This window comes from Canis lupus, chromosome 11, assembly GCF_003254725.2.
Source record: "Canis lupus dingo isolate Sandy chromosome 11, ASM325472v2, whole genome shotgun sequence".
Classification (NCBI taxonomy): domain Eukaryota; kingdom Metazoa; phylum Chordata; class Mammalia; order Carnivora; family Canidae; genus Canis; species Canis lupus.
The window spans coordinates 49,657,617-49,683,338 of NC_064253.1; the positions used below are offsets into that span (position 1 = coordinate 49,657,617).

The window sequence follows — 25,722 nt, forward strand, 5'->3', positions numbered from 1 at the left end:
GGCTCTTAACCATAATAATATGGTAGCCTCGAGCTTGGAAAGGGCTCTCAACAAAACCTGGATCTGAGATTTCAGCTCTTCACCCAGAGAGTAAAGAAAATGGGGCCCTTAGGGCTCAGAGAGCTGAGGGGTTGGTGGCTCTGTTTGCAAAAGTAACTGGTAAGAGTGAGCAAATCCTTAACCCCAGCTGGATAGAACACAGGTCAGAAGCCCTAAGTTGCCTTCAGAGAGAAGTGAGCAAATAGAACAGCCCAGCAGGAATTCTAGGTGAGGTGAGCACAGAGAATAGAGTTTTTCAACCCTAGCTCCACAGGAGCCATAGTAGTATGTGCTTCTCTTTCCTTGGACCTGAGGCCCTAAGGCCCTAAGGCCCTGAGATCTGACTTTCTTCAGGAAAACATTTTAGAAAATAAAGTCTTCTCTTTCAAATAGGAATTTGACCACTTATATGAAGGACCATAAACATGTTTAAACTGCTTCTGCACCTCTAAGTCTGGGTTGGAAAATCTAGCCTGGGGAAACAATTCTAAATGTGGAAGAAGCACTGAATAAGCTTCCAAGTCAGAGATGTTCATTACGGTATTATCAACACCAGTGAGAAAGTGGGAATTACCTACATGCCTTCTTTTTAAATTTTTTAAATTTATTATTAGTATTCTTTTTTTTTACCCAAATGCCTTCTAGTTGAGGAATGGCTAAGTTCATTACAGTAAAGCCACATGCTTAACTAGTAGGAGAGTGTGGACAGTGGAGATTATGAAGGCTATGAGAGAACATGGGAAGATGCTGATGACACAGAATTGAAGAAAAACACAAGACACAAAAGGATATACACATACAGTATGAGCTCAATTGTGGCTTAATTTTAAGGCAATGTATCCCAGACCTCTGCACAACAGGCTGGCTTCCAGAGACCTCAGTATTTCCAAGTGAGCCCACAAAGACTATGACCTTGCCTGGAGACCCCAGGGCCCAGGCTCAGGTTTGATTTGGGGCGTGTGGACATTACCAGGGTGGCAGCAGTGGTGGCAGCGGCGGCAGCAGTCACAGCAGGAGTTAGGCCGGCACTCCTCTCTCTCTCTCTCTCTCTCTCTCTCTCTCTCTAGGAGGTGGAGGGCACAGAAGAGGAGGTAGGTGGAGAGTAAGAAGCAGATCACAGAGAGGAGCTCCTCCTTCAGCTTGCTTTGCTACAAACAGGATTAACAAGTAAAAGCAAAAGGCCCCCACTAGAAGAAAAAAAAAAAAGAAAAAGAAAAAAGAGACAAGGATGGATGCAAGGGAAGTGAGGTAAGGAAAAGAGGCAATGTCAAGGCTGTGAAGAAAAGGGGGGCGCCCATTCTGACCCTCCTATTCCAGGGCAAAGGCAAATTCCGAAGAAGCTGTCACTCCCCTTTATGACATCACAGGTGAGCAAAGAAAACAACAACTTCCCAGAACCATGTCCAGGGAGGCGATTGGCAAGCTCTGTGGGTCCCTGTAAGTGCTCTGCCACATTCCCCAGGAGAGTGGACCAAGCCACCGAGGAGGAGTGGAGAAAACCCACAGCAAAGGCAACAACCAATCACTGGGACAGCACACAAACTCTGGTGGGACACAGACACTCCTAGCCTTCCCACAATGCTCCTGGGCCCCCAGATCCAGAAGAATCCAAGCACTCAAGGAAGGGGCTGCTGCAGGACGGGACTGGCTCTACCACTCCCGAGCCCCATTCCTGCACACATCAGTCTGCAGCTTCAGGGGTGAAGCTGGGTGCCGACAGCTTCAGGAGAAAATGAAAGGCAGGGATTGGGGGGTGAGGAGAAGGATGGTGGACAAAATCAAGACAGAAATCAAACTAGTGGGGGCCATAGGCCCAGCAATTGTCCTCCTCCATAACAGGATGGACCCATGTGTCTAATTCACTCTAATTCATCCTAGCTTCATGTAGGAAAAAATTCCGAAGTCAAAGACTCCTCAGGCAGGTCCCCTTCTACTGCACACCCGGGCTTTCAGACCAGGATTTACCTGTCAGCCTGACAACTGGGCAAGCCTCCCAGGGGGTTTTGAGGCTATTACTCCGAAGCTGCTACTCACCTCTCATGACCCACTGAGATTCAAAGTGGTGTTGCCAATGGATATGGAGCTGTTTCCCAGTGAGGGGAATGAGTGTGTTCAGGACTAAATGTAGCAAGCCAAGGCACTCCTTAGTCCTCAGGTGATCTCTATCCAAATCCCAGCTCTACCATCCAGCCATCATGGGGGTCCTGAGCAAGCTGCTTACCTTCATGAGCTTTCTCTAAGCAGGAACAAAGAGGGTACTTACGGGGGGGGCTGGTAGGGTCAAAATTTGAAATGAGGCCATGAAAGGACCAAAGGACCATAAAGTTTTATGACCATCAATAACCACAGGGCTAAGGTAGATTCTCTGCATTTTTCCTGAAGAGCAAGGTCACCCTGAGGCAAATGTCCCAGGCAGCCTGCTCCTATGAGTGAGGAGGAGGAAGCTTTGGGGAGAGACCCCAGGGAAGGGCTGTGCAGGTGGGTTCCCAAGGGTCACAACCTGACCTGGGAAAGGAGGCTTTATTTCCAAGAGGAACAGATCTCACCAGAGAACGAGGACAAAGGGGTCCTAGGAATGGGTGTTCAGTAAATGGGCAAGGATCATAGGGAGCAGCTTCTAGCTCCAAACCCTGACTAAGCACTGGACTATGCATGGAGCTGTCAGAGAGACAGAGGGTGGCAGACCTGAAGAGCCTTTGGTCTAGAGGCCACAGGCCAGGGAGGGCATGTACATACAGAATCAGCCCTCACCCCTCACCAGAAAGCACTGACTGGCCTGGGAACAGCAGAGAAGGAGAAGTGGGCTCTACTCCAAGGCTTCACAGAGCTAAGGTGGGGCAAGGGGATGGGGGCCTGGGGGCAGGGGTTCAATGGTGGCTAGAAAGAAAGCAACTAGGGGAAGGAAGGACAGGCACATGGGGAAGAGGGGGCAGCATAAGCAAAGGCACAAGAAGGGAACACAGAGTGTGTCTCAGTGTAGATGGAGAGTCCGTTGTGGCTGTGGTGTCAAGTGTGGCCAAAGAAGGACTGACAAAGAAGTGACTAGAGGGAGGTCATGGGAGGACTGCAGGTCTTAAATGCCAAGCTCGGGGCTTTGGACCCTTTACAACCTTGGCTGTGGGCAGTAGGGACATCTGAAGGGCTTAAGGAGTAACATGGTCAGAAATAAGAAAATCTGGGACAGCTGGGTGAGACCAGAAGCACCAGAGGATAGACAAACAAAATTGGAGAGACCGTTCCTGGGCCCTGACTCAGGACAAAGGGCTGCACAGTTATTACCAACCCACCTGACTGGCTGGGCCTGCATTCCTCATCTGTTTGGTAATTTTTGTGCTCGTTAACCTCACAAATATCCTCTATTTCTTTTGTATGGCTTTTACTACCAGGTAGTAACCTGCCTTTCTTTCCCCCTAGGTGGTTTTACAGTTTCCTTTCCTGAGTATCAAGAATTACAATGCCCCTCCCTCATCTGCTATGGTATATCTTGATATCCACCTCTGCACTGAGGTCCTGGCGTTAGACTGTGGGACATCTGTGCCACAGAGCACCATCCTCAGCTCCAAGAGGGCGGACATGCCAGAACTCTGATGTGAGGCTGGAGCACCGGTGGGAGGAGGAGTGGTGGAGACCTGAGCACGAACAGCAATCTCTGCTGGTAAAGCCTTCCCCACTCCCCTCCACCTCACTCACTGTGAGCTGCAAGTTTGTTGGTTTTTTTTGTTTTATTTTGTTTTTTGTTTTTTGCAAGTTGTTATGGTAATTGGAGGGACCTAAACCAAAAGTGAGTGGTTAACAGCTAGATATGGAGATGGGCAGGAGCCACAAAAGCCCATGAAAGCTCACCCCTGTGTGCGGAGCTTGAGACACAATCCTACTCAGAAGAAGCTGTTAGGCTTGCCATGGTCCCTAAGTCCCCTGAGATTCCGTTTTCTGTCATCATCCACCATCCTCTGACCCCACAGAAGCCATACAAATGGGAGGGAGGGTCCTGGGGCCAGTACTGAGAAGGAGTGGAGCAGGAGGCAGGGGGAGCAGTCAAGAGCTCATCACGACAGCACTGGGCAGAGGAAATAGGCAGGGAGAAAGGAGGGGCGAGAAGGAACACAAATCATACCATGAACAGTAAATGTTTACTGAGGGTTCACCAGGTGCTTTACAGCCCTCATGTGTAAATACCAAAACCTCCCCCTCCCACCAATAAGGAAACAGAGGTCTGAAGAATTCAAGCCTAGGATCACAGAGCCTGGGAAATGGCAGAGCTGGAGCCCAGGCAGTCAAAGCTTGAAGCTCACTGCCAGCCCTTATACCCAGCTTGGAAAAAGACTTTGAAGAAGGGACCAAATGGCCTAGAGAGTGGAGTTAGTGCTGATGCAGTGAGAGGGCACTAGGTAACAGGGGCTGGGCTTTGAGCTGCAGCCCTCCTGTTACTTACGGGACTTCCTCCCGGTCACTTCTCCTCTGAGCCTTGTTTCCTCCTCTGCCTTGGGGGTCCAGGCAGATCTCAGCAAAGACTGAAGTGGGAAATGAGGGTTAGGGATGGGGACTCTACTTTAAGTAGAATAGAGCCATTGTATCCTGATATTGATGGGGGATTACATAACATTTTAATGAGGCAGGAGGTTCCCATTCTCAAAACCTGTTAGAACCCTTGGAATAGATGTCTCCAAGGCCCCTCCTACTGTAAGCATTCTTTCTCTCTCTCATCTTTAATGGGGCAGGCAGTGAATGAAGGGCCTAGGCCACTGCAGGGTGTCTGAGGCAGGGAGATGATGGGAGGCTTGACTGCTGCCTATTTACACAAAGGTCAAAGCCAGATGCGACCAACTCTCTTTCTTCCTCTTTTTTATATAACAAAAGAGAACAAAGGAAATTCCTAATTTGTAGGTGGGCCATGTTCCAAATATTTCTTCTTCTGCCTCTTTCAAGGATTAGGTTTCCTATCACCACCTTACTATTATGTGCTCTTTATGGATACATACAAATGATATTCTTTACTGGAAAGCTAGAGCAAACTTCAAGTTTCTTCATGATTCAGTTATCTGGAAGTCAGATCACATTTTCCCAAATAATCAGGATAGGGGTGGAGCATAATAAATAAGATTAGCTGGGGAAGAGAGAGATAAGGAGGAAAAGATTTTCCTAAGGTGGAAAGTTAACCCTTAGAAAAGAAAGAAAAGATGGAGAAACAAAAAGACATGGAGGGAGGGTGGTGAGATGATACTAACAAGACTGGAGGCAAAAAATGTATCATTATGTTTGGAAAGCTAAAAATAAAATATTTCCAGTGTTAAGTTGCAAGTGGGATGAGATGGGGCGAGAAGGGTCTCAGTATCCTAGGGAAGTTAGAGAGGTTGTAGCGGGGAGGTATTCGTTTAGGCCTGCTTTCCCCAAAGTGTCATTCATAGAACATTCATTGCTTGAGACGTTCTTGGAAAACAGATCTCCAGTCAGCCAAGTTCAGAAAACACCGTGTGCTGAGCAGCTCTGGAGGCTGTAATGTACACCAGCACACTAAATGCTCTGCAGGAATGAAGCCTGCTTCCCGTTGTTCAATCCAGCACTTTTCAAATGCATTTGGCTTCAGAGCTCCTTTTCAGAAAGCACACTTTGGAAGAAGCCCTGTCTTATGCAGGGTCCAGCGTGAGCCAGCACAGTGGTGTCACTGTCCAAGCTGGCTTGTTTAGTTGGTCCCCCCCGCTTAGACTAGGGCAGGTAGGGGCATACAGCTGGTATAAAACATTCAGAAATCTGTTGTGTGACACCTGGGAAACAGTTATATATAGTACACCATAGGAATTTAAAATCGTGAGGAATTTAAGATCGTGGCTAAATTTCACCGCTCCAGTGTTTGTTTTGACTTTATACTTGAATGGGGAAGTCTCTCATTCCCCTAAAATATAACATATCTCTACATCACCATCCTTCCCTCCAGTCTTCCTTGACCTCAGTCACCTAAATTCAAAAACTCTGCATCACCGCTAATTCCTTTATCCTCTTTACTCAAAGGTATATTTTAATCTAATTTATATGCTATCTAGCCCATAGTTGTTTCCCCTGTGGTCAGACAGATTTGTGGGAAGCCATCAGATGCTCTGCGTAATAAGATCTGACAATACAGTGATCACTCATCTACTGGTATAACTGTCAAAGAGAGAAGGAGATATATAGCTGGTATAGCTTGTTTTTAGTGATCCTTACTAGCTCCTAGTGATGGTGGCTTCCTCTTCTAGGCAAATCACTGCCACTGCTTTAGTAATGCTCCTGGATCTTGCCATGATCAACATGTGTTCATTGGCATCAAATGTTCCTTGATGACACGGGTTTTCTTAAACAAATAATTGAAGTGGCTTGGATTGTATAGGGCATTTACCTATTCTCTCTTACATTGTCAAATATTCTTCCAAGATGATCTACAATTGTCTGGCTGCCTTGCCTGCAGATTTTCTCAGGACCTTGGTCTGTGCCTCACTTGGCCAGGGGACTCAACAGCCTCAAGGGGATTGCCTGCCACCTACTCCCCCACCTTGAACTTCAGTTTCCTTTTAACAGGGCTGTTCTGCTCTTCCCTCCCTGACAGATTCAGCTCTAGCACCTGGCCCTACCACCTCTGCTGCTTTCCTACCCCTATGCTCAACTATATCTCCAGGAACATGCCAAGCTCCTTTCTGCATTAAAGTCCCTGTTCACTGGCTCCAGTTGGGATGCCCAGGTGTCCCTCTAGCCCTTAGGAACATAGTTTATATCCCGGTTCTTTAAGGTTACTCATTGCTCTCTCCTTCCTTTGAGCTTCCAAAGCATATGGCAGCCACCATCCAATCATGTGCTATTTGGGATTTTTAACAGATTATTCCCTGGAAGGGTCCTATTTGCCACTGTGGGGAAGGAAGCCTCAGGACAGATAGAACTGGGACTTTACTTCTTTAGAATCTCTTTGCAGCACTATGTCATGACAGTGCTCAGAAATGGCTGATGGACACACTGCTATTTCCATCTTTCCTCTGGTCCCAGGAAGGGCATACAAAGTCCTTCTAACTCTGATAGAAGCTGTCAACTACCAACAACTTTACTACCTCAAGCAGATCCACAGCTTATCTTGAAATGAAATGGACAGTGAGTGGGCCTTTTAGAATTGGGCATACTGTATTATCTCTTTGGATGAATTTCAATGAACCTTAGTAAGCAGACAGCATAAATGTGTTATTCCACCTAGCAGGTGATAGTCTATAAAAATATAAATTTAGATATTCAGAATTAACTCAAAACACCAGAGTTACAATCTTAGAAAAATAATGCTTCTCAACAAACTAGAATTCACAAAGTTATTTTTTAAAAACTGCATTTTAGATCAATCTGATTCTCCAGGACATGCTGATAAAGGCTGACACGTCTTCAAAATTAGTTTCCTTAGCATAGCTAAGCTCAACATACACGAGTCAGACATGCAGTATCTTTCTCAGACTCAGCCCGGTGTACATGACACTCAGTGGCCTACGAATCAGACTTTGCCAGCCATTTTGCTGGGAGCTGGTATTCAGGCCTGATCTAAGGGTGTCATCTCCTGCACATGTCCTAGGAGATACAATCAGACCAGATCATTTCGAAGCTGCCTAAAACTCTGACATTTAAATGGGTGTTTTGTTTTTCCTTTTTAAAGGAAAATACACAGACACCCAAAGACAGGAAATAGTCAGTGCTTTACTTTGGGAGACTTAGGATTGTCATTTTTCTCTCAGTTTTGCTGGAAGGGTACTTAACAGCAAAAAGAAAACAAAATACCCTGGCAATTACCCTTGCCTAATGAGCTAAAAGCAACAAGCAAGCAAGTTGTATGGTATTTAGCTTATCTGCATCATTTAAGGAGGGTGATGGCGGTGGGGTTATAAAATGCCACGTATCATGTTCTTTCTCTCACCCCTCATTACTCACATATTTGCGTACATGTATGTGCTCACATGTGTGCAAACACACACACATGCTCCCTCCCTCACTCCATCTTCCCAGACCTCACCTGGTTGATAACATAGATGCCGTAGTCTAACTGCTGACGCTGTAGGATTGGGTGCAAGTAATACAGCCAGTACTTGAGATGTTCCTGCCGGTTACGGAATGGTATAATGATGGCCACCTTGTGGGGAGAGATGCAGTTCTTGGGGGTATAGCGGCCGCCCACCTTCACCTCTGGATTCTGTTTCTCCACAAGCTTCAGGTCCACAGGCATGTTAAACTCGATCACCATAGGGCCGACTAGAGAGGTGGAAGGAAGGAGAAGTTAGCAGGCTACAGGGTTCACCCAGGCCACAGCCTCGGGAGACATATCCTCTGGGAGGCAGTGTGGCTGTGGAAAAGGCACTCATGTCCAGCACTAGCATGATCAACCATCCCAAGAAACCCCTCAGTACCAGGCAAAGCTGGACAGCTGGCCACCCTATGAAGCACTCATCTGCCCAGGACCCACCCCCTCAGATTCTATGTTTCTCAGCTCTAAATGGAAATAGAGTGATTGCTGCTCAGACGTCCTGAAAGGTTGTTGTAAGGATCAGAGAAAATGGATGAGAAAGCACTTTCTCAGAAATCCTGAGGTTGAGACCTAACTTTGCCACCTCCCAGCTCAGCTGTGTGGCCTTACACAAATGACTTCCATCGACTCTCTGAAATTAGCCTAGTTGGAGAAAGGGGGGAGAGAGAGAGAGAGAGAGAGAGAGAGAGAGAGAGAGAGAGAAAGAGTGTATGTGTGTGTGTTGGGGAGGACAGTGTTATGGGAATCAGCCTCAAATTGGAAGGTAGCAAGAAGTGGCATGAATAACCTATATCTCAGGAAGGCACTTGATGCACTGATTTAAAAAACAAAAACAAAAAACAAAAAAAACTTCAAGGATAGGGACTGAAGGAACTGAGATCCCAGAGCAGACTGAGGGAAAAAAAAGAGGAGAAACAGCTAAAAAGAACACTGAAAAAGAATGCTGAGTAAATATAGGAGGCAGAGTAACAAAGGGGATGAAGAAAGGAGGAAAAATCAAAGAGGTCCCCTACCCCAAGCTTCTGGCCTGGAAAAATATGGCTCCAGATGAGAGAAATATGTTAATAAGACAGCTCTTGGCTTAGAAGAAAAATCAATGAGACATGGATGGTGGATTGTGAGGCAGTGACAGGTTAGGAGTAGAAGGAAAGGCCAATGTTAAGATCCAGATACAGACATGGAAGTCCCTGTTTCCTAAGGTGGAACTAGGAGAGGACTGCACCACTCCACTGGGGAACGCCCCTCATGTGGTATGCAAGGTGAGGACAGGGAAAAGATGGCCTGGGGTTGCAGAGGGAATTGGGGACAGAGCCAATACTCAAACCCAGAACTCCAGTATTCCCTGTGGGCCAGACTTTTTCAAAGTAGGTTGCAGGAAACAATAATTCCAGTAAGACGCTCAATGGAAGAACACGTCCCCTGGTCAAATAAGCATACTTAATCTTGCTTCTGAAAAGTATGAGGCACACCGAAGGCTCTGAGAAGTTGTGCAGTCAAGAAACTCCCTTCACTTTATATAACTCACCATTTCCCAAACTTATTTGCCCACTGAATCATTCTACCATGGAACATATTTTGAGAACTGTTACTCTAGTGTAACCAGCTTCACCTGGTGAAGCCAACTGGCCACAAAGACAAAGGAAACTACAGGGATCCCTGGGTGGCGCAGCGGTTTGGCGCCTGCCTTTGGCCCAGGGCACGATCCTGGAGACCCGGGATCGAATCCCACGTCGGGCTCCCGGTGCATGGAGCCTGCTTCTCCCTCTGCCTGTGTCTCTGCCTCTCTCTCTCTCTCTGTGTGACTATCATAAATAAATAAAAAATTTAAAAAAAAAACAAACAAACAAAAAAAAAAAACAAAGGAAACTACAGAATAGAAGTGAGACTGCTGACCACAGATTGCAAGCAAATCCACCTGAAACATGCTGGTGAGACCCACCCAAGGCCAGGCATGCATCACTCCATTGCCCTATTTGTTCATCAAGAATGTGGTGCTCCAAACACCCCGTGTCTGCCACAGATCACTCGCCCTCCTGAAACAAGCCCCAGAGAAGTAAGCTATGACTCTTGTTCCTCCTGCTTCTCAGCAGGTGCAGACTCCCCATTTCCTCCTCCTCAGCATCCCCTGCTACTTCTCACACCTTCCCTTCCTCCAATGCTGACTCAGTTCCATAATCATTGAACCCATTCCCATCCATTTATTTTCTTCTGAGACACAGATCTAATCAGACCATTTTCCTACAAAAACAAAACAAAACAAAACAAAACAAAACAAACACCTGTGATGGTCAAAGGCTGTATAGTTTTTGACAAGTAAGGCCAAACCTCTGAGCGCGGCAACAAGGCCCTTTAGTCAGTTCTACCTCCCTCCCCATTCCAATAAACCATGCCTGTGTCCACACTTTTCTCTTTGCCAAAAATGCCCTTCCTTCTTTCCTTTAGCAACAGACTTCTGCATGAAAGGACAGGCCGGAATCTTAAAATTAATAAAGCCCCAATCTGGCTTCATCCTTTTGCTCTCTTCATTACCAGAGCTCAGACAGCAGACGCCCTGGCGCAGGGACACAGGGGCCTCTCAGATCAGTCCTTCACACAACTGACCCAGTTCCAGCTTCCTGGGGTGCCCTCGAGTGAGTAGGTACTACGCTCCAGGACTAAGTAAGGGGTCACCTGAACCAGTTTTCCTCAAACCATCATCAGAATCATGTGAGGTAATTCATAAAAATATGGAATCTCAGGCCACTCCCCTGGGGGATGACTTGGCTGATTTGGGGAAGGACCTAGGTAAATCCCAAGGAACCGGGGTGCTAGGGCAACAGGGAGCTGGACCTCTCATCTTCACAAGCTTTGTGGCTTTCGTAGAGGTAGCCCTTCCCCACGAAGGCCACTAGGCCTGGGCTGCTTCGCCCCAGCAAAGCTTCTGGGAGGCCCTGCAGCACAGTGCACTTGTGAAAAACATGAAAAGAAGATTACTGGGCTCTCCTCACTTCAGAGGGCCCCACAACATCTGCAACACCCCCTCACACACACATACACATACAGCCCCACCCTACCTACTGAAGATGCTGCTAAACATAACTCCATTTTCAGGAACCTAAGAGGCATCTGGACTGTCACCCTACCACACACTTTCTGAAACCAACTCAGAAGACAGGAATTCACATATGGTCTCCCCAACCTCCCTAGAGCAGACATCTGTGGGTTGGAAAGCATCTTAGTTTTGGCCACTTGAGGATTCCTAAAAGGTAGTCCTGAGGTAGTTTCCTTGACAGGAGAAAGGCTGCCTGGGCCCTGATTCAGCTCCACCAGTGACTTGCTGGATAATCTTTAGGCAAGTACTACCCATTCTCAGGATACCAGTTTCCTATCTGTAGATTGCAGGGATTGGAACCCAACTAGCACCAAAAGAACTTTTATTCAACACTCCTACACACACACACACACACACACACACACACACACACACAGACTAATGCATCGCCACCACCTTCACCACCTGTAGTCAAACCTGGCACTGCTCCAGGGTTTCCTTGGCAACTGACACCACTGTCCACCAGACTCTGGGAGCTGATAACCTAGATGATCCATCTTCTATCCCCTCTCCCCTTCCCCAAACCCAGCACACTCACTCACTTACATACACAGGAGGCGTCAACAGCATGTGACAATCCATGGGAGCCTACTCAAGTGCCAAACCAGACTCTTTTTTGAAGTGTTTAATGCCAACTTTTCCTATGGTATGTCAAAGTCACTTCCAATTTGTTTTAATCAGCACTTTCTGGACACCTATTGTGTGCCAGATTGTGTGCCCAGTGGGGGAGGCGGGTGATGGGAGAGTCAAGACCCATCCTCACTTCAAGAAGCTCCCTGCTGACCTAAATGAAAACTACCCTGGTTCAAAGCTGTCTAAGGGACTTCCAATGGCTTCATGCAGAGCTTTATTACTGAACAGCCTCTTCTCACTCTCCGGCTCCTCTCTGGGCACTTCTCACAACACCCATCGTGTCTGCAACACATCCAGAGCACCCTGATCCCCAATCCTGCTCTCTGTAGCAATTCTTTCCCACCTGCTTTCTCTGAAGCCTCCACAGCCCTAAGGGCCCCGTGTCTCATTCCTGAGATTGGTCAACAGCGGCTGCAGACCTGGAGCCAAATGCCTCCTGGGTCCAGTGCCAGTCAGGAGACCTCCCTGAGTGCCCTGCACACCCCCTGCCATGCTGCAGGGGCAGTCCTCCACGGCATGCCTGGCTCTGTCCCAGTGAGAAAATCCAGAGTTCAGACTCCAGGAGGGCAGTGACCAGCTATGCCCAGAACCACAACGAGCCGCTATCAGAGCTCAGAGCCACTGCCAGGGGCCTCAGAGAGGGGCGAGGGGAGGAAGCAGAGGGCTGAGGGCTTCATGACAGTCCTCATGCTGAGCCAAGGCTCCCTTGCTGTGCAGCGCATGGTGTGTGCTACCACAGGCCCTAGGCCCTGCTGGGCTGGCTTGTGTGTTTTCTTGGCTCTGGGAGCTGGAAGCAGGGTTACGTAAGCAGCTGAGCAGATGTGAGCCTGTCCTCGGCTCCCCCGGCTAAAGCCCCGCCACGTGGGCCTCTCGGCTGGGAGTCCAGGTCACGGCCTTGCGTGTAAGGCGCTCAATAACTTCAATGTGTGAGCTCAACTCAGACAAATTCCACTGCTCCCTTGCCCGGCACGGCAAACCCAAACACACGCGTGCCCCTCCATCAAAGCCCTGCTAATCTAGAGCCAACCCAGCACGGATTCCCTGTCTCACTTTCACGCTGGCTGAGCCACTAGTTCATTCCTCTATCCTCAGCAAAACAGCCTTGAACATCTAGTCACCACTTCCCAGCTGACTGGCCAGTGGCTCAGGATACAATCTTTGACGTGGTGCTAGGTCATGACAATGTTCACCAGCCTGCCACAAAATGGTAAAAGTAAAGACAATGTGTTCTTCATAAAGCTAAATGTAATCAGTGGGAATGCCCTTGGTTCCCGTCAGGTGCTTCTGGCTCTTTAAATGTTAAAATGTCCTTTTATGAAATCATGGTGGATTATTAAACTAAGTCGACTTATTTTAATTTTTAAAAAATCCATGCTCAACAGCCCAAGATCAAGGTTCCTAAGTTTCTTTTGAAACTTTCCTGGGTAATGAAATTCAAATATTTAGAAACTGTGAGACCAGGCAGTGCCCAAAGTTCTGCAGCTCTCAAGTTGGGATACTGGCATGTCTTCCTCGGAGAGGCCTCAGCCCTGACAGCATGACATAGTGCCTCTTCAAACCATCTCCCCGTCAACGCCAGTGCGGTTCACAGGATCATGTGGGTAGGCTGTTTTTCTCTGTACTGATCTTCTTTTTTTTTTTGTTTTTTTTGTTTTTTTTTGTTTTTTAAATTTATTTATGATAGTCACAGAGAGAGAGAGAGAGAAAGAGAGAGAGGCAGAGACAGCAAGCTCCATGCACCGGGAGCCCGACGTGGGATTCGATCCCGGGTCTCCAGGATCGCGCCCTGGGCCAAAGGCAGGCGCCAAACTGCTGCGCCACCCAGGGATCCCCTCTGTACTGATCTTCTGAAGGTCAGATAACACACTGGAAACTGGGTCCTACCAAATCCCCAGGCTTGGGGTAACAGCTGTCTACAGTGGTCTCATGAACTCCTGGGCCTCCCTATGGCTCCTCAGACTAGAAATTAAAAGCACCATCCTCTGCACAAGGCCAGGCTGGCGCCAGGCATACAGAGCTCTTTGCTCTCAGACGGGAGGGAGACCAGCAAACTGGTGAGGATGACAGTGGGAAGAACAACTGAAATGGCACAGAGGAAAGGGTATCTGGTATACCAGGGAAGAGAGTCTAAGAAAGCTTTGCACAAAAGCATCTCCCCTCTCAGAGAAGACTCATCATGCAAAAGTTGTGCCCACTTGGTTGTTATGGACACAGAGTATGCCGACAAATCTTACCTGAGTGGACAGCATACAGCTCTTCTCCCTGCTTACCTGCTGCTGATACAAGCAGCCAAGAGACTTTCAATACACTTCAAGGAAACGTGGCAACAGAGAGCCACCAGAAGAGACTTCTCAAGTCCCATGGTAACCATTACTCATTTAATTTTAAAATCTAGCTCACAAAGGCTTCAAAAGTACTGGAAATGATTTATTTCATGGTGTTTTTTTTTTCTTTATACCTTTGGTCTATCTTTAAAATTAAATAATAAATATTTCAAAATATAACCCAAAGACAGGAAGTGTGACATCCCCTCCCCCAAAACCAAGTATCTTCCAAAATAAAGATTTCAGGGGATCCCTGGGTGGCTCAGTGGTTTAGCACCTGCCTTTGGCCTAGGGCGTGATCCTAGAGTCCAGGGATCGAGTCCCGCGTCAGGCTCCCTGCATGGAGCCTGTTTCTCCCTCTGCCTGTGTCTCTGCCTCTCTCTCTCTCTCTCTGTGTGTGTGTGTCTCTGTGTGTGTGTCTTTCATGAATAAATAAAAAAATCTTTAAAAGAAATAAAAAATAGAAAAATTAAGATTTTAAAACATACAACTTAGTGACCAGAAAAGAGGAATAATTTAGTACTAATGCTGACTTGATTGTGTCTCCAGCATAACATACACTCAATACAATTTCAACACCCACTGCTCTTTCTGCCAACTCACCATCCAAGCCACCATTAGACCCCAGAGAAGGAAACGCTTTCTCAGCAGGAAGCAGAACACATTTGTGGTCTCAGAACCCTGCACTTGGGGGTACAGAAAAAAACAAAAGTATTGCTCAAAGAATAAAGGAGCCTGCCAGAGGAGGTTTGCAGAGCAGAGCCCAGGTGGGCCAAGAGGAAGCTGGACTAATCGAGAATAGTGGCATCCATTTGATACTCCTCTATTTGTGCTTAGAAGTGGTCCTCCCATGTCCCTGAACTGTCACACTTTGTAGGTTTGCCAAAATATCACCTGAAAGTAACGTGGCCATCAACGAACCATCCATATCAGTGAAACTGCCCTTTCTTTGCACTCTGCTCTCTTCCCTCATTAAATTCCTACCCAATGTTCAAACAAAGACCAAGTACTCTTTTTTTTTTAATGTTTAAAGTTATTTTTATTATTATTATTTTTAGTAATCTCTACACCCAGTGTGACAACCCCGAGATTAACAATTGTGTGATCTTCCAGCTGAGTCACCCAGGCACCCCGAGGTCAAGTACTCTTACTTGCAATTGTACTGGCTTTCAAAATGCTGGTGAGGTTTCCTTCTATTGCAGAGGTTCAAACTGTGGAGTGCAAGAGGAATCATTTGGGAAAGCACGTAAAACTGCAGATTCCTGGATCCTACTCCTCAGAGCTCACGATTTGGTAAGTCTGGGACTGGGGACCAGGACTCTGCCATTTTAACAAGCACTTCGGATAACTTTAATGCAGGTCCTTGAACCTATACTTTTTGAGAAATGGTGGTTTTACAGGCTGACTCATTAGCCACCACCACCCTCCCACCCCACGAAGCTCTTTAAGAGTAGGTACCAAGAGGGATGCCTGGGGGGCTCAGTTGGTTGGATGTCTGACTCCTGATTTCAGCTCAGGTCATGATCTCAGGGTCGTGAGATCACCCTGAGTTGGGCTCTGAAGAGCTGGGCACAGAGCCTGCTTGGGATTCTCCCTCTGCCTCTGCCCAACATCCACATCCCCACCTGGGTACATATGTGCCCTGTCTCTCACACTCTCTTAAAAAAAAAAAAAAAAAAAACACTTTTTTTTTTTAGGTTAAAAAAAAGAGTGGGTACCAAGAAAAACAATCTATACTCAGGAACTACCATATATTTCTGCTCTCTGACAATACTTATCATATAACAGAACATGTTTTACTTTTGGCTTTTGCAAAGGGACAGATGTAATAATTATGTTGGGCCAGAAGGTGTGAATATCTACATTTTAACTCTTCCCCAGGCTTTATCTTTGTAAGTCACATTTTCTCTTCTTTTGATTTTATTTATATCTGTCCTTTTTACAGTATGTACCCTTATAAGCTACGCCAAAAACCCTTGTGAAAGAGGTAAGGGAACAATTCAAAGTTCAAGCCAAATGTCATCTCCTCTTCCAAGTTTTCCCCTTGGACCAGTCAGTCTCCACTCTACCCTCCCACAACACCCTTTAACACCAACATTACAAACTTTATAAGCCTACAGTGGAGACCTGTGGGGTTAGGGTGCCAGTCTATCTACCCGCTCCCTTCATTAGACCCTCCTCTCCTTGAGGGCAAGGGTTGTGTCCCATTCTTTTCTGTACTTGGGACAGTTTCTGGTGGAGTAGGAGTCACAAATGTATGTTGACCCACACAGCACTTGTTCAACTATGAGTTCAAAGAAGCAGAACTAACAGGGCAGGGAACCATCTGGCTTTTGATGTTCGAGAATCTAGATTGTGGTCCTAATTGTGCATCTATGACCAAGGCAACCACACCCCCAAACACTCGCTTTCCTGGGCTCTAAATATGCCTTTTTGTGTCCAGCTATAGCAACTGGTTCATGATCTTGAGGCACAGCCCTCACCTTCAATTTTAAAATGAGTTTCCTCCAGGTTCTAGGCCTATAATTTCAGACTTTGTGGCAGTGGACAGCCTAACCTAATGAAAACATTGCATTTCCTCATCTAAACCTCACACAGCCACATGAAAACAGGCTCTTCTCCAAATACCATTTGTTCCTTGAGAGAATAACCCCAAAACTCAGTCTGACGTGGGTCATGAGATCACCAGAAAAGCCTTGAGTGGTCACTCAGTCCAGGATTCTGTCACCAGAAGTATCAAGACCTAACCCTAAGGAAACAAAGCCTGAGTCAGATTCCACCACCCTGAAGGGTCAGGATCTACCTCACACCAGAACCCCAGAGAGTCCTGGCAGATCAGAGCTACAGGGACCTTAAGAATTAAGTTTCAGGGCACCTGGCTGGCTCAGTTGGTATAGCACACAAGTCCTGATTTCAGAGCCATGAGTTAATGCCCCACATAGAGCTTTAAAAAAATAAACGAGAGGAAAAAATGAATAATAAAGGTAGAAAAAAAATTTGTTTAAGGATTACATTTCAACCCCAAGGCTGTGCATGAGGTAAAATGAAGGACAGAGGGATTGGCACTTTCTCAAGGATACTCCGGAATGGCCAAAAAAAAAAAAAAAAAAAAAAAAGCCATCCTTAAGAGACTGTCAAAAATTCCAGGGAAAGACCCTAGTTTGGAAGGTAAATATCCATAAAAGGCAATCTATAGGACAAAACAGCATCTAGGAAGATCTTTGTAAGCATAAATCAGAGCATGCCATTTTATTCAGAACAAAAATCCAAATGCGTAGAAGCCCTATCTAATTGGTTCCTGTCTTTTTTCCCCACCCACATCTATCATTCTCTACCGTGTTCTCTGCCGGCTTTAGCCACACTAACCTAATTGCTATTTTCTGAATTTGCCAGGGTTTAGAAAGGAGATTAAGTGTAAATGGGTTAAGGGGTCTTATTGGGTGATGGAAATTTCTAAAACTAAATTATGGTGACGGATTCATAGCTCTGTCAAGTTAGTAAATATAACTGAATTACACACTTAAAATAGGTGGATTTTATGTATGATAATGCAAATGATACCTCAACTGGTTATTTTAAAAAAGTCACCATCACTTAGGTATCAGGGTATAACCTGATAGGGGGTAATTTTAACATCAGGGGTCCATCCAGGATTTTATCTTGCATAAAGGGAAGGCTTGTCCTTACCAAATAATAATAAAAGTGCTTTTTATTAAAAAAAAAATTCATCCTTATCTTGCCCTCATTAATCCTTTAGGCTTCTGATGTTCATGAATGTGCCTAGGCAGCAGACAGCAAATTGCAAAACACACATGTCCCTCCACTCACTCTCTATGCTACGCCCACCGAGACTGCTTCAGAATCCCTCTTAATCTAGGGTTCCAGGGAGCCACTAACTGATCCAAGGTGGCATAAAAGTGAATCTTATTTGACCTGACTGATCTAAATCCTTCAAAAGCACATTTCTATATCATACATGGTCATGGCTCCAGAACTTAGTGGGGGAGGAGAAGCAAGGACATCTCGGGAAGGCCCTGGAACTGGGGGGTGTAACAGTACACTTCTGTCCTGGGGTGACCCAAGAGAAAGTTTCCATCCATGGTGAAACTACAGAGATACTGAGGTCAAGAAACTGTGCTGGGGACCACAGGCTTTTAAAGCCCAGTCAGTAAACAGGCTTCCCAGTGTTGACCTCCAGGGAAAATCTGTCCTAGGAGGATTTTCTGCTTTGTTTGGTCCTGGCCCAAAGGCAGATTTCCTCCTCACTCAGCTCTTCTCCCTTTGGCTTCTCTCCCTCCCTCCTCTGGAATTTGTGGAAATTCTGGAAACTGTTCCTGCCCACAGTTACCACTACCAGGAAAGGCTTGGGAAGCCAATTTGCCTGGAAATTCTGTTAGCTCCAGGAAGATCTTAGAGCATCTCTCTCTCATCTTAGAACTACAGCACTTCTGCAAGAGAAGATATGAGTGTCTCAAAAAGGATTAGAATGATTTAGGCCTGGGGTTTTATTTTATGTCCTCCCTCTCCAGACCGAGGCCATCTTCCTGCTTCCATTGGGACCTCCACTCTCAGTCTGGAGCCACTCACCAGTCACCAACAGGTGGCTCAGAGCCTACCACTTGAGGACTCTGGGCCTAGGATGGCAAGAGACACATTTGCCTCCATTCTTCTCCTTATTAGTTTACCCTCCTCAGGATGCTGGGGGAGAACACTTTGCTCTCCACCTTCCTAGGCCATTTGTTAGATATAAAAATCTGACACACAGTGGGACAGGAATCAAATTCAGTTTCCAAGGGAAGCAGTATGGTAAGAAGAGGCTCAAATCCCTACTCTACCTCTGAAAAGCCACGGGCAGGCTAGGTTCACAACCTCTGAACCTTTTCAGTAATAGCAGACTGCCTAACACAGAGTAGGCCTACAGCATATAATTGCTGAATAAATATAGGACTAATAATTACATACAGTCCTCACACTCTAAAGGTAAAGTCATTCTTGATACAACTCAGTAAGACTCTAAGTCATCATAAAGATAGACTTTGTTGAAGAGAATTGGCTGAGATCAGCTATGCTAGCACACTTACACTGTGGAGGAACAAAGGGTATGAACATAGTTCTAGAAAATGAAGTGCTGCTGAGAGACCTCACAAACAGGAAACAAAGGGTTTGTATTCAAAATAGGATAGCACAGGCAAAGTGAACAGATAGAGGGCAGATTCAATCCAGAATCTGCAATGTCTGGGACCAGCAAGGGATTATTACCTAGGATGTATAAGGAACTCCTGCATATCATCAAGAAAAATGTAAGAACCCCACAGAAAAAACTGGTTAATGATTATCATGAACAAGCAATTTACCAAAGAAGAAACTCAACAGGCCATCAAGCATAGGAGCATTTGTCATCAGAGAAAGGCAAGTTAAAATGAGACCTATCCCAGGATATTAATACACTTGGCCAAAAATTAGGAAGCTAGTTAATGCCGAGTATTTGTTGGAAGTAGAGACCAGTGGAAATGTATATGATGAGTGGCCATTCTGGAGTAGTATCTGGCACTCCTGCATCAATACATACCCACAGGTCCATCAAGGACATGTAGAAAAGGCTGTTCCTTACAAAAGTATTTGTGAAGATAGTGTTGGAGGCAGTGTGGGAAACTATCCTTACAGGAGAAAGAAAATTGAGATGAACACCATGGACACTAGACATATATACACATAGCAACATGGATGGACCTTAAAAACAAGGGTGAGGGGCACCTGGGTGGTTCAGTCAGTTAAGCATACCAACTCTTGGTTTCAGCTCAGGTCATGTCATCATGGGTCATAAGACTGAGGCACCACATAGGGCTCCATGCTAAGTGGGGAGTCTGCTTGGGATTCTCTCTTTCCCTCTGCCCCTCCCCCTACTCTCTCTCATGCACGCATTCTCTCTCTCAAATAAATAAATCTTTAAATAAATAAATAAATAAATAAGTAAGTAAATAAATAAATAAAAGGGCGAATGCCTGGGGCCTAGTTCTTGGTTTCTAAATACCATTCTTTACTAAAAAGAACTAGGGCTTGTTGGAGAAATTGCTGATTCCAGGGCTGAGTCAGGGAATGAACAAAAGTAGCTTGGATCATCTTGCTGTGCCTAAAAGAAAGTGCTCAAAGAATGACGGGATATGTCAAAAAGACAGGAGCCAGCCTGAAGAGGATCTCACTGGCCAATCTGGGATAATCTGAGCATCAATATAAATAATGAGGGGCAGCCCCGGTGGCTCAACGGTTTAGTGCCATCTTCAGCCCAGGGCCTGATCCTGGAGATCCGGGATTGATTCCCATGTCAGGCTCCCTGCATGGAGCCTGCTTCTCCCTCTGCCTGTCTCTGCCTTTCTTTCTCTCTCTCTCTCTCTGTGTCTCATGAATAAATAGAATCTTTAAAAAAATTTTTTTAAATAAATAATGTTAGTAAAGGATTATGAGCTATTGAATAAAGTAAGAATCCCTAAGTCTGAACTCATATATGAATAGGGTAGAAGGGAAAGCTCTTCCTTTCAGGAAAATACCAAGTAATAAATACAGAAGGAATGATAGAATGGGATCACCAACCACCATAATAAGAACGGATTCAGATAAGAATCATCAATAGATGCTAAAAACTAGTGGATGCATGCTTGAAGAATAACCAGATATTTATATAATTTCAAGCAAATGCCTTTAAGATACTTCTTAATTAAAGGCGGCAAAATAGTAAACTTAATAATGGAGAAACAGCAAACACCACCATAATGAAATGACCAAAGTTCACACTGCTAGTAAGAAGGAAACTGATAACAGGTTTCCATCCAGGCATGACACACTAAAAATTAGAACTTAGAATCACTTGAATGTTATTCTCGTCAGAAACACATAACCTGGGATCCCTGGGTGGCGCAGCAGTTTGGCGCCTGCCTTTGGCCCAGGGCGCGATCCTGGAGACCCGGGATCGAATCCCACGTCAGGCTCCCGGTGCATGGAGCCTGCTTCTCCCTCTGCCTATGTCTCTGCCTCTCTCTCTCTCTCTGTGTGACTATCATAAAAAAAAAAAAGAAACACATAACCTGAACCTCATCACAAAGAAAAATCAGATCCAAATTGAGGGTCCTTCTACAAAATAACTGGCCTATACTCTTCAACAATGTCAGTATCATATAATAGAAAACCTGGGCATTGTTCCAGATTAAGAGCCTAAAGAGACATGACAACTGAATACAATGCATGGGCTTCAATAAGGACATTCTTGGGACAACTGACAAAAATCTTCATAAAGTCTGCAATGAGATAACAGGAATTTTTCTATGTTGATTTCCTGATTTTGATTATTATACTATGGTTATACAAAAAATTATTGTTTTTTAGAAAATACATGCTGAATATTTAGTGGTAAAGGGGCACAGTTCACAACCTATGACACACATATATACATGAAGAGAGAGAAAGAGGAGAAATAAAAGCAACTGCAACTATAGTGAAAGGATATTTGGGGAATGAACTTAGGGGAACCAAGAGAATATCCAGAAATTTTCTGTATAATTCTAGCAACTTTTCTTTAAGTTTGAAATTATGTCAAGCTTTTAAAAAATTAAAAACGGAACTGGGTAAAAAAAATTAGAATCAGGGATCCCTGGGTGGCGCAGCGGTTTGGCGCCTGCCTTTGGCCCAGGGCGCGATCCTGGAGACCCAGGATTGAATCCCACGTCGGGCTCCTGGTGCATGGAGCCTGCTTCTTCCTCTGCCTATGTCTCTGCCTCTCTCTCTCTCTCTCTCTCTCTGTGTGTGACTATCATAAATTAAAAAAAAAAATTAGAATCAGAATAAACAATAAAATAATACACCTTACATAAGTTAAAAATACAGGTACAGCCAACAGACACATGAAAAGATCCTCAAAATCACTCATCATCAGGGAAATACAAATCAAAATGACAATGAGATATCACCTCAGACCTATCAGAATGGCTAAAATCAACAACACAAGAAACAACAGGTGTTGTCAAGGATGTAGAGAAAGGAGAACCCTCTTGCCCTGTTGGTGGGAATGCAAACTGGTACAGCCACTCTGGAAAACAGTAAGGAGGTTCCTCGAAAAGTTAAAAATAGACTACCCATCAATCCAGCAATTGTACTACTAGGTATTTACCTAAAGAGTAGAAAAATACTAATTCAAAGAGATACATGCACCTCAATGTTTATAGCTGCATTAGATACAATAGCCAAATTATGGAAACTGCCAAAGTATCCATCGATTGATGAATAAATTATTCCATATATATATAATGGAATACTAGCCATCAAAAAGCATGAAATCTTGCCATTTGCAACAATGTGGGTGGAACTAGAGAGTACTATGCTAAGTGAAATAAGTCAGAGAAAGACAAATACCATATGATTTTACTCATATATGGAATTTAAGAAACAAATGAGCAAAGGGGGAAAAAAGAGGCGGGTGGGGGTGGCAAACCAAGAAACAGACTCTTAACTATAGAGAAGTGATGGTTACCAGAGGGAAAGAGGGTGGAGGATGGGTTAAATAAATAGGGGATGGGGATTAAAGAGTGAACTTGTCATGATGAGCACGGGGCAATGTATGAAAGTGTTTAATCACAATATTGCACACCTAGAACTAACATAACACTGTATGTTAACCAACTGGAATTTAAATAAACTTAAAAAAATAAAATAAAAATCCATGAACATATATTGTATGATACATATTTATAACACTCTCAAAGAGATACAACACTGGTAATGGAGAATAGATCAGTGGTTACCAGGGGCTAAGGGTGGGAGGAAAATGTGATTTCAAGGGGGATTTTTTGGGTGATGAAACTATTCTGAATCCTTATCATGGTGGTGGTTATACAATATACACGGTGTTACAGTTCATAGAACTACATGCCAAAAAAGGCCAATTTTACTGTACATTAATCTAAAAAATTATTTTTAATTAAAAGTGTGAATATATAGATATATAAAGCAGCAGATCCAATTTGGCAAGAGAAAACCAGATATACATTAAACATATTACAATGGTTGCTCATGGTGGGGCTAGGAAATGGAGATAGGAATGAGAATAAAATAGAACAAAGAAAATAAGGCAGAAGAGTCGGTGATGATAACAGGCCATGAAATAAAGTCTGATGGCTAGATGGAAAGACAGGAAAGAAGGAAACAAAAAAGGGAGTGTGAAAATGGAACTGGATGTGTCCTTCCAGGGCTGTACAAGGGAGAAAAAGCCCTGACAATAGACTAAACTCTGGTTCCTGAAAAAAGGTCTGCTATGCTGTGGGGATGGATTCATGAGCCATAAGAGCCAGACACCATCCAACATTAGAGTATAACTCATTTTTCTGCTCTGACTTCTGACTTACCAGCTGCCTGATTTGATTATACTATGGCTTGTCTTGTACTACTGCCAGCAGCCAGAGAACTCTAAACCACCTGACAACAATTCTAATCTTCCCAATAAAGCAGCAATGTAGTATTCCAGCATGTAAATAAGTCTCATGGGAGCTTTATTCATGTGTCAGCTGCCCCTCTGATCACTTCTGGAGCCCTAACTCAATTTCTGGAACTTCAGTGCTGGTTACAAATACATCCTCTCTCCATCTAAAACCAGACCTTGGGTCGCCTGGGTGGCTCAACAGTTGAGCACCTCCCTTTGGCCCAGGGCATGATCCTGGGGTCCCAGGATCGAGTCCCACATCGGGCATCCTGCATGGAGCCTGCTTCTCTCTCTGCCTCTCTCTCTGTGTCTCTCGTAAGTAGGTAAATAAATAAATAAATAAAACCAGACCTTCAACTATGGAGAGGCTGCTGCCCTATAGGCCATCTGGGCAGTCACCTAGCCACACATTGCTGATAATACCTTTCTGGTACCAGGATGACTTTGGATGCAATCAGTTCCAATTTCCCCCTCTAAGGAACAAGAATAATAATGTGTTCTTTTCAGGCAGTAAATGAGATAACACATATACAGTTGACCCTTAAACACGGGTTTGAACAGCATGGGTCCACTTATACAGAGGTTTTTTGCAGTACCATACCATAAATGTATTTTCCTTATGATTTTCTTAACAAATGATCTTTTTTCTCTAGCTTATTTTATGGTAAGAATATAGTATATAATACATATAACATATGAAATACATGTTCATCATATATGTTATCGGTAAGGCTTCCAGTGAACAAGAGGCTAAAAGTAGTTAAATTTTGGAGAATTAGAAGTTATTCGTGGATTTTCAATAGCACAGGGGGTGGGGGGTCAGCACCCCTACTAACCTCCATGTTGTTCAAGAGTCACCTGTATATACTCATCACAATGCTTAGCAATAAAACAGATATTAAATATTACTTTGCCTTTTCCCCTGAATCTACCAGATTTGGAAGAGGCTGAGACCTCAAAGGGCCTTTTAGGTACAATATAAGGTTTCTTGCAACACATGAAGGTTAAACAGTGATTCTGTTCATCTTTTATGGTCACAGACAAGAACTAAAATGTTAAAGAACCAGCTTAGAACCACAGACAAGAACTAAAATATTAAAGAACCAACTAATAGAAAAAATTTATAATCTTGGGATGAAGACCTTCCTGAGTGTAAAAACACCTTGAAGCCAAAAAGAAAAAGACAGATTTAAATACAAAAAAATTTGAAATTTCTGTATGGTCAAAGATACCAGATACCAGAAAAAAAGTTAAAATATAGGTAACAGACCATATTTACAAATAATAATTAAAAACTAATAGAAAAATGGGTGGCTCAGTAGGTTAAGTGTCCTGTCCGACTCTTGGTTTCAGCTCAGGTCATGATCTCAGGGTCATGAGATCAAGCCCCACGTTGGGCTCCACACTCAGCACAGAGTCAGTTGGAGACTCTCTCCCTCTCCCTCTGCCCCTTCCCCTGCTCACTCACACACATGTACGTGCTCTCTCTCTCACAAATAAATCTTAAAAAAAAAAAAAAAAACAGGTAAAAGTATTAACAAGTAATTTAGAGAAGATAAATGGCTAATGAACAAACACATGAAAGTTTGTTCAACATCATCCGTAATCAAAGAAACTAATTAAAACAAGATATGTTTGATCATCGATGGCAAATAGAAAAGATTGATAACTGGCACAGATGTGGGAAACAGGCACTTCTCAAACACTGTTATGAGCATGAATTGGAGGGCAATTTGATAGCATCTAATAAAATATTAAAATTACATGACCTTTACATCTCAAATCAACAACCTAACTTTCCACCTTAAGACACTGGAAAAAGGGATCCCTGGGTGGCGCAGCGGTTTGGCGCCTGCCTTTGGCCCAGGGCGTGATCCTGGAGACCCCGGATCGAATCCCACGTCGGGCTCCCGGTGCATGGAGCCTGCTTCTCCCTCTGCCTGTGTCTCTGCCTCTCTCCCTCTGTGTGTCTACCATAAATGAATAAATAAAATCTTTAAAAAAAAAAAAAAAAAAAAAAAGACACTGGAAAAAGAGGAGCAAACAAAAGCAAGCAGAAGGAACAAAATAATAAAGATTAGAGCAGAAATTAATGAAATAGAGAACAGAAAAACAATAGAGAAGATCAGTGAACCAAAAGTTGGTTCCTTGAAAA

The 25,722-nt window shown here is 44.6% G+C and overlaps 1 protein-coding gene and 1 long non-coding RNA gene across 2 annotated transcripts in view; one reads left to right on the forward strand and one right to left on the reverse strand.

Annotated features, from left to right (window-relative positions):
* B4GALT1 (beta-1,4-galactosyltransferase 1) overlaps positions 1-25,722 on the reverse strand; it is a 52,426-nt gene that overhangs the window by 14,638 nt on the left and 12,066 nt on the right. Inside the window, exon 2 of the mRNA XM_025432263.3 lies at positions 8,048-8,283. Coding sequence (XP_025288048.1) covers positions 8,048-8,283 — 236 coding nt within the window. The remainder of the gene's footprint in view (positions 1-8,047; positions 8,284-25,722) is intronic.
* Positions 1,410-22,671, forward strand: LOC125752159 (uncharacterized). The gene is made up of 3 exons (XR_007400991.1): positions 1,410-1,586; positions 3,454-3,694; positions 13,465-22,671. It is a non-coding gene; the product is annotated as an uncharacterized LOC125752159 (long non-coding RNA).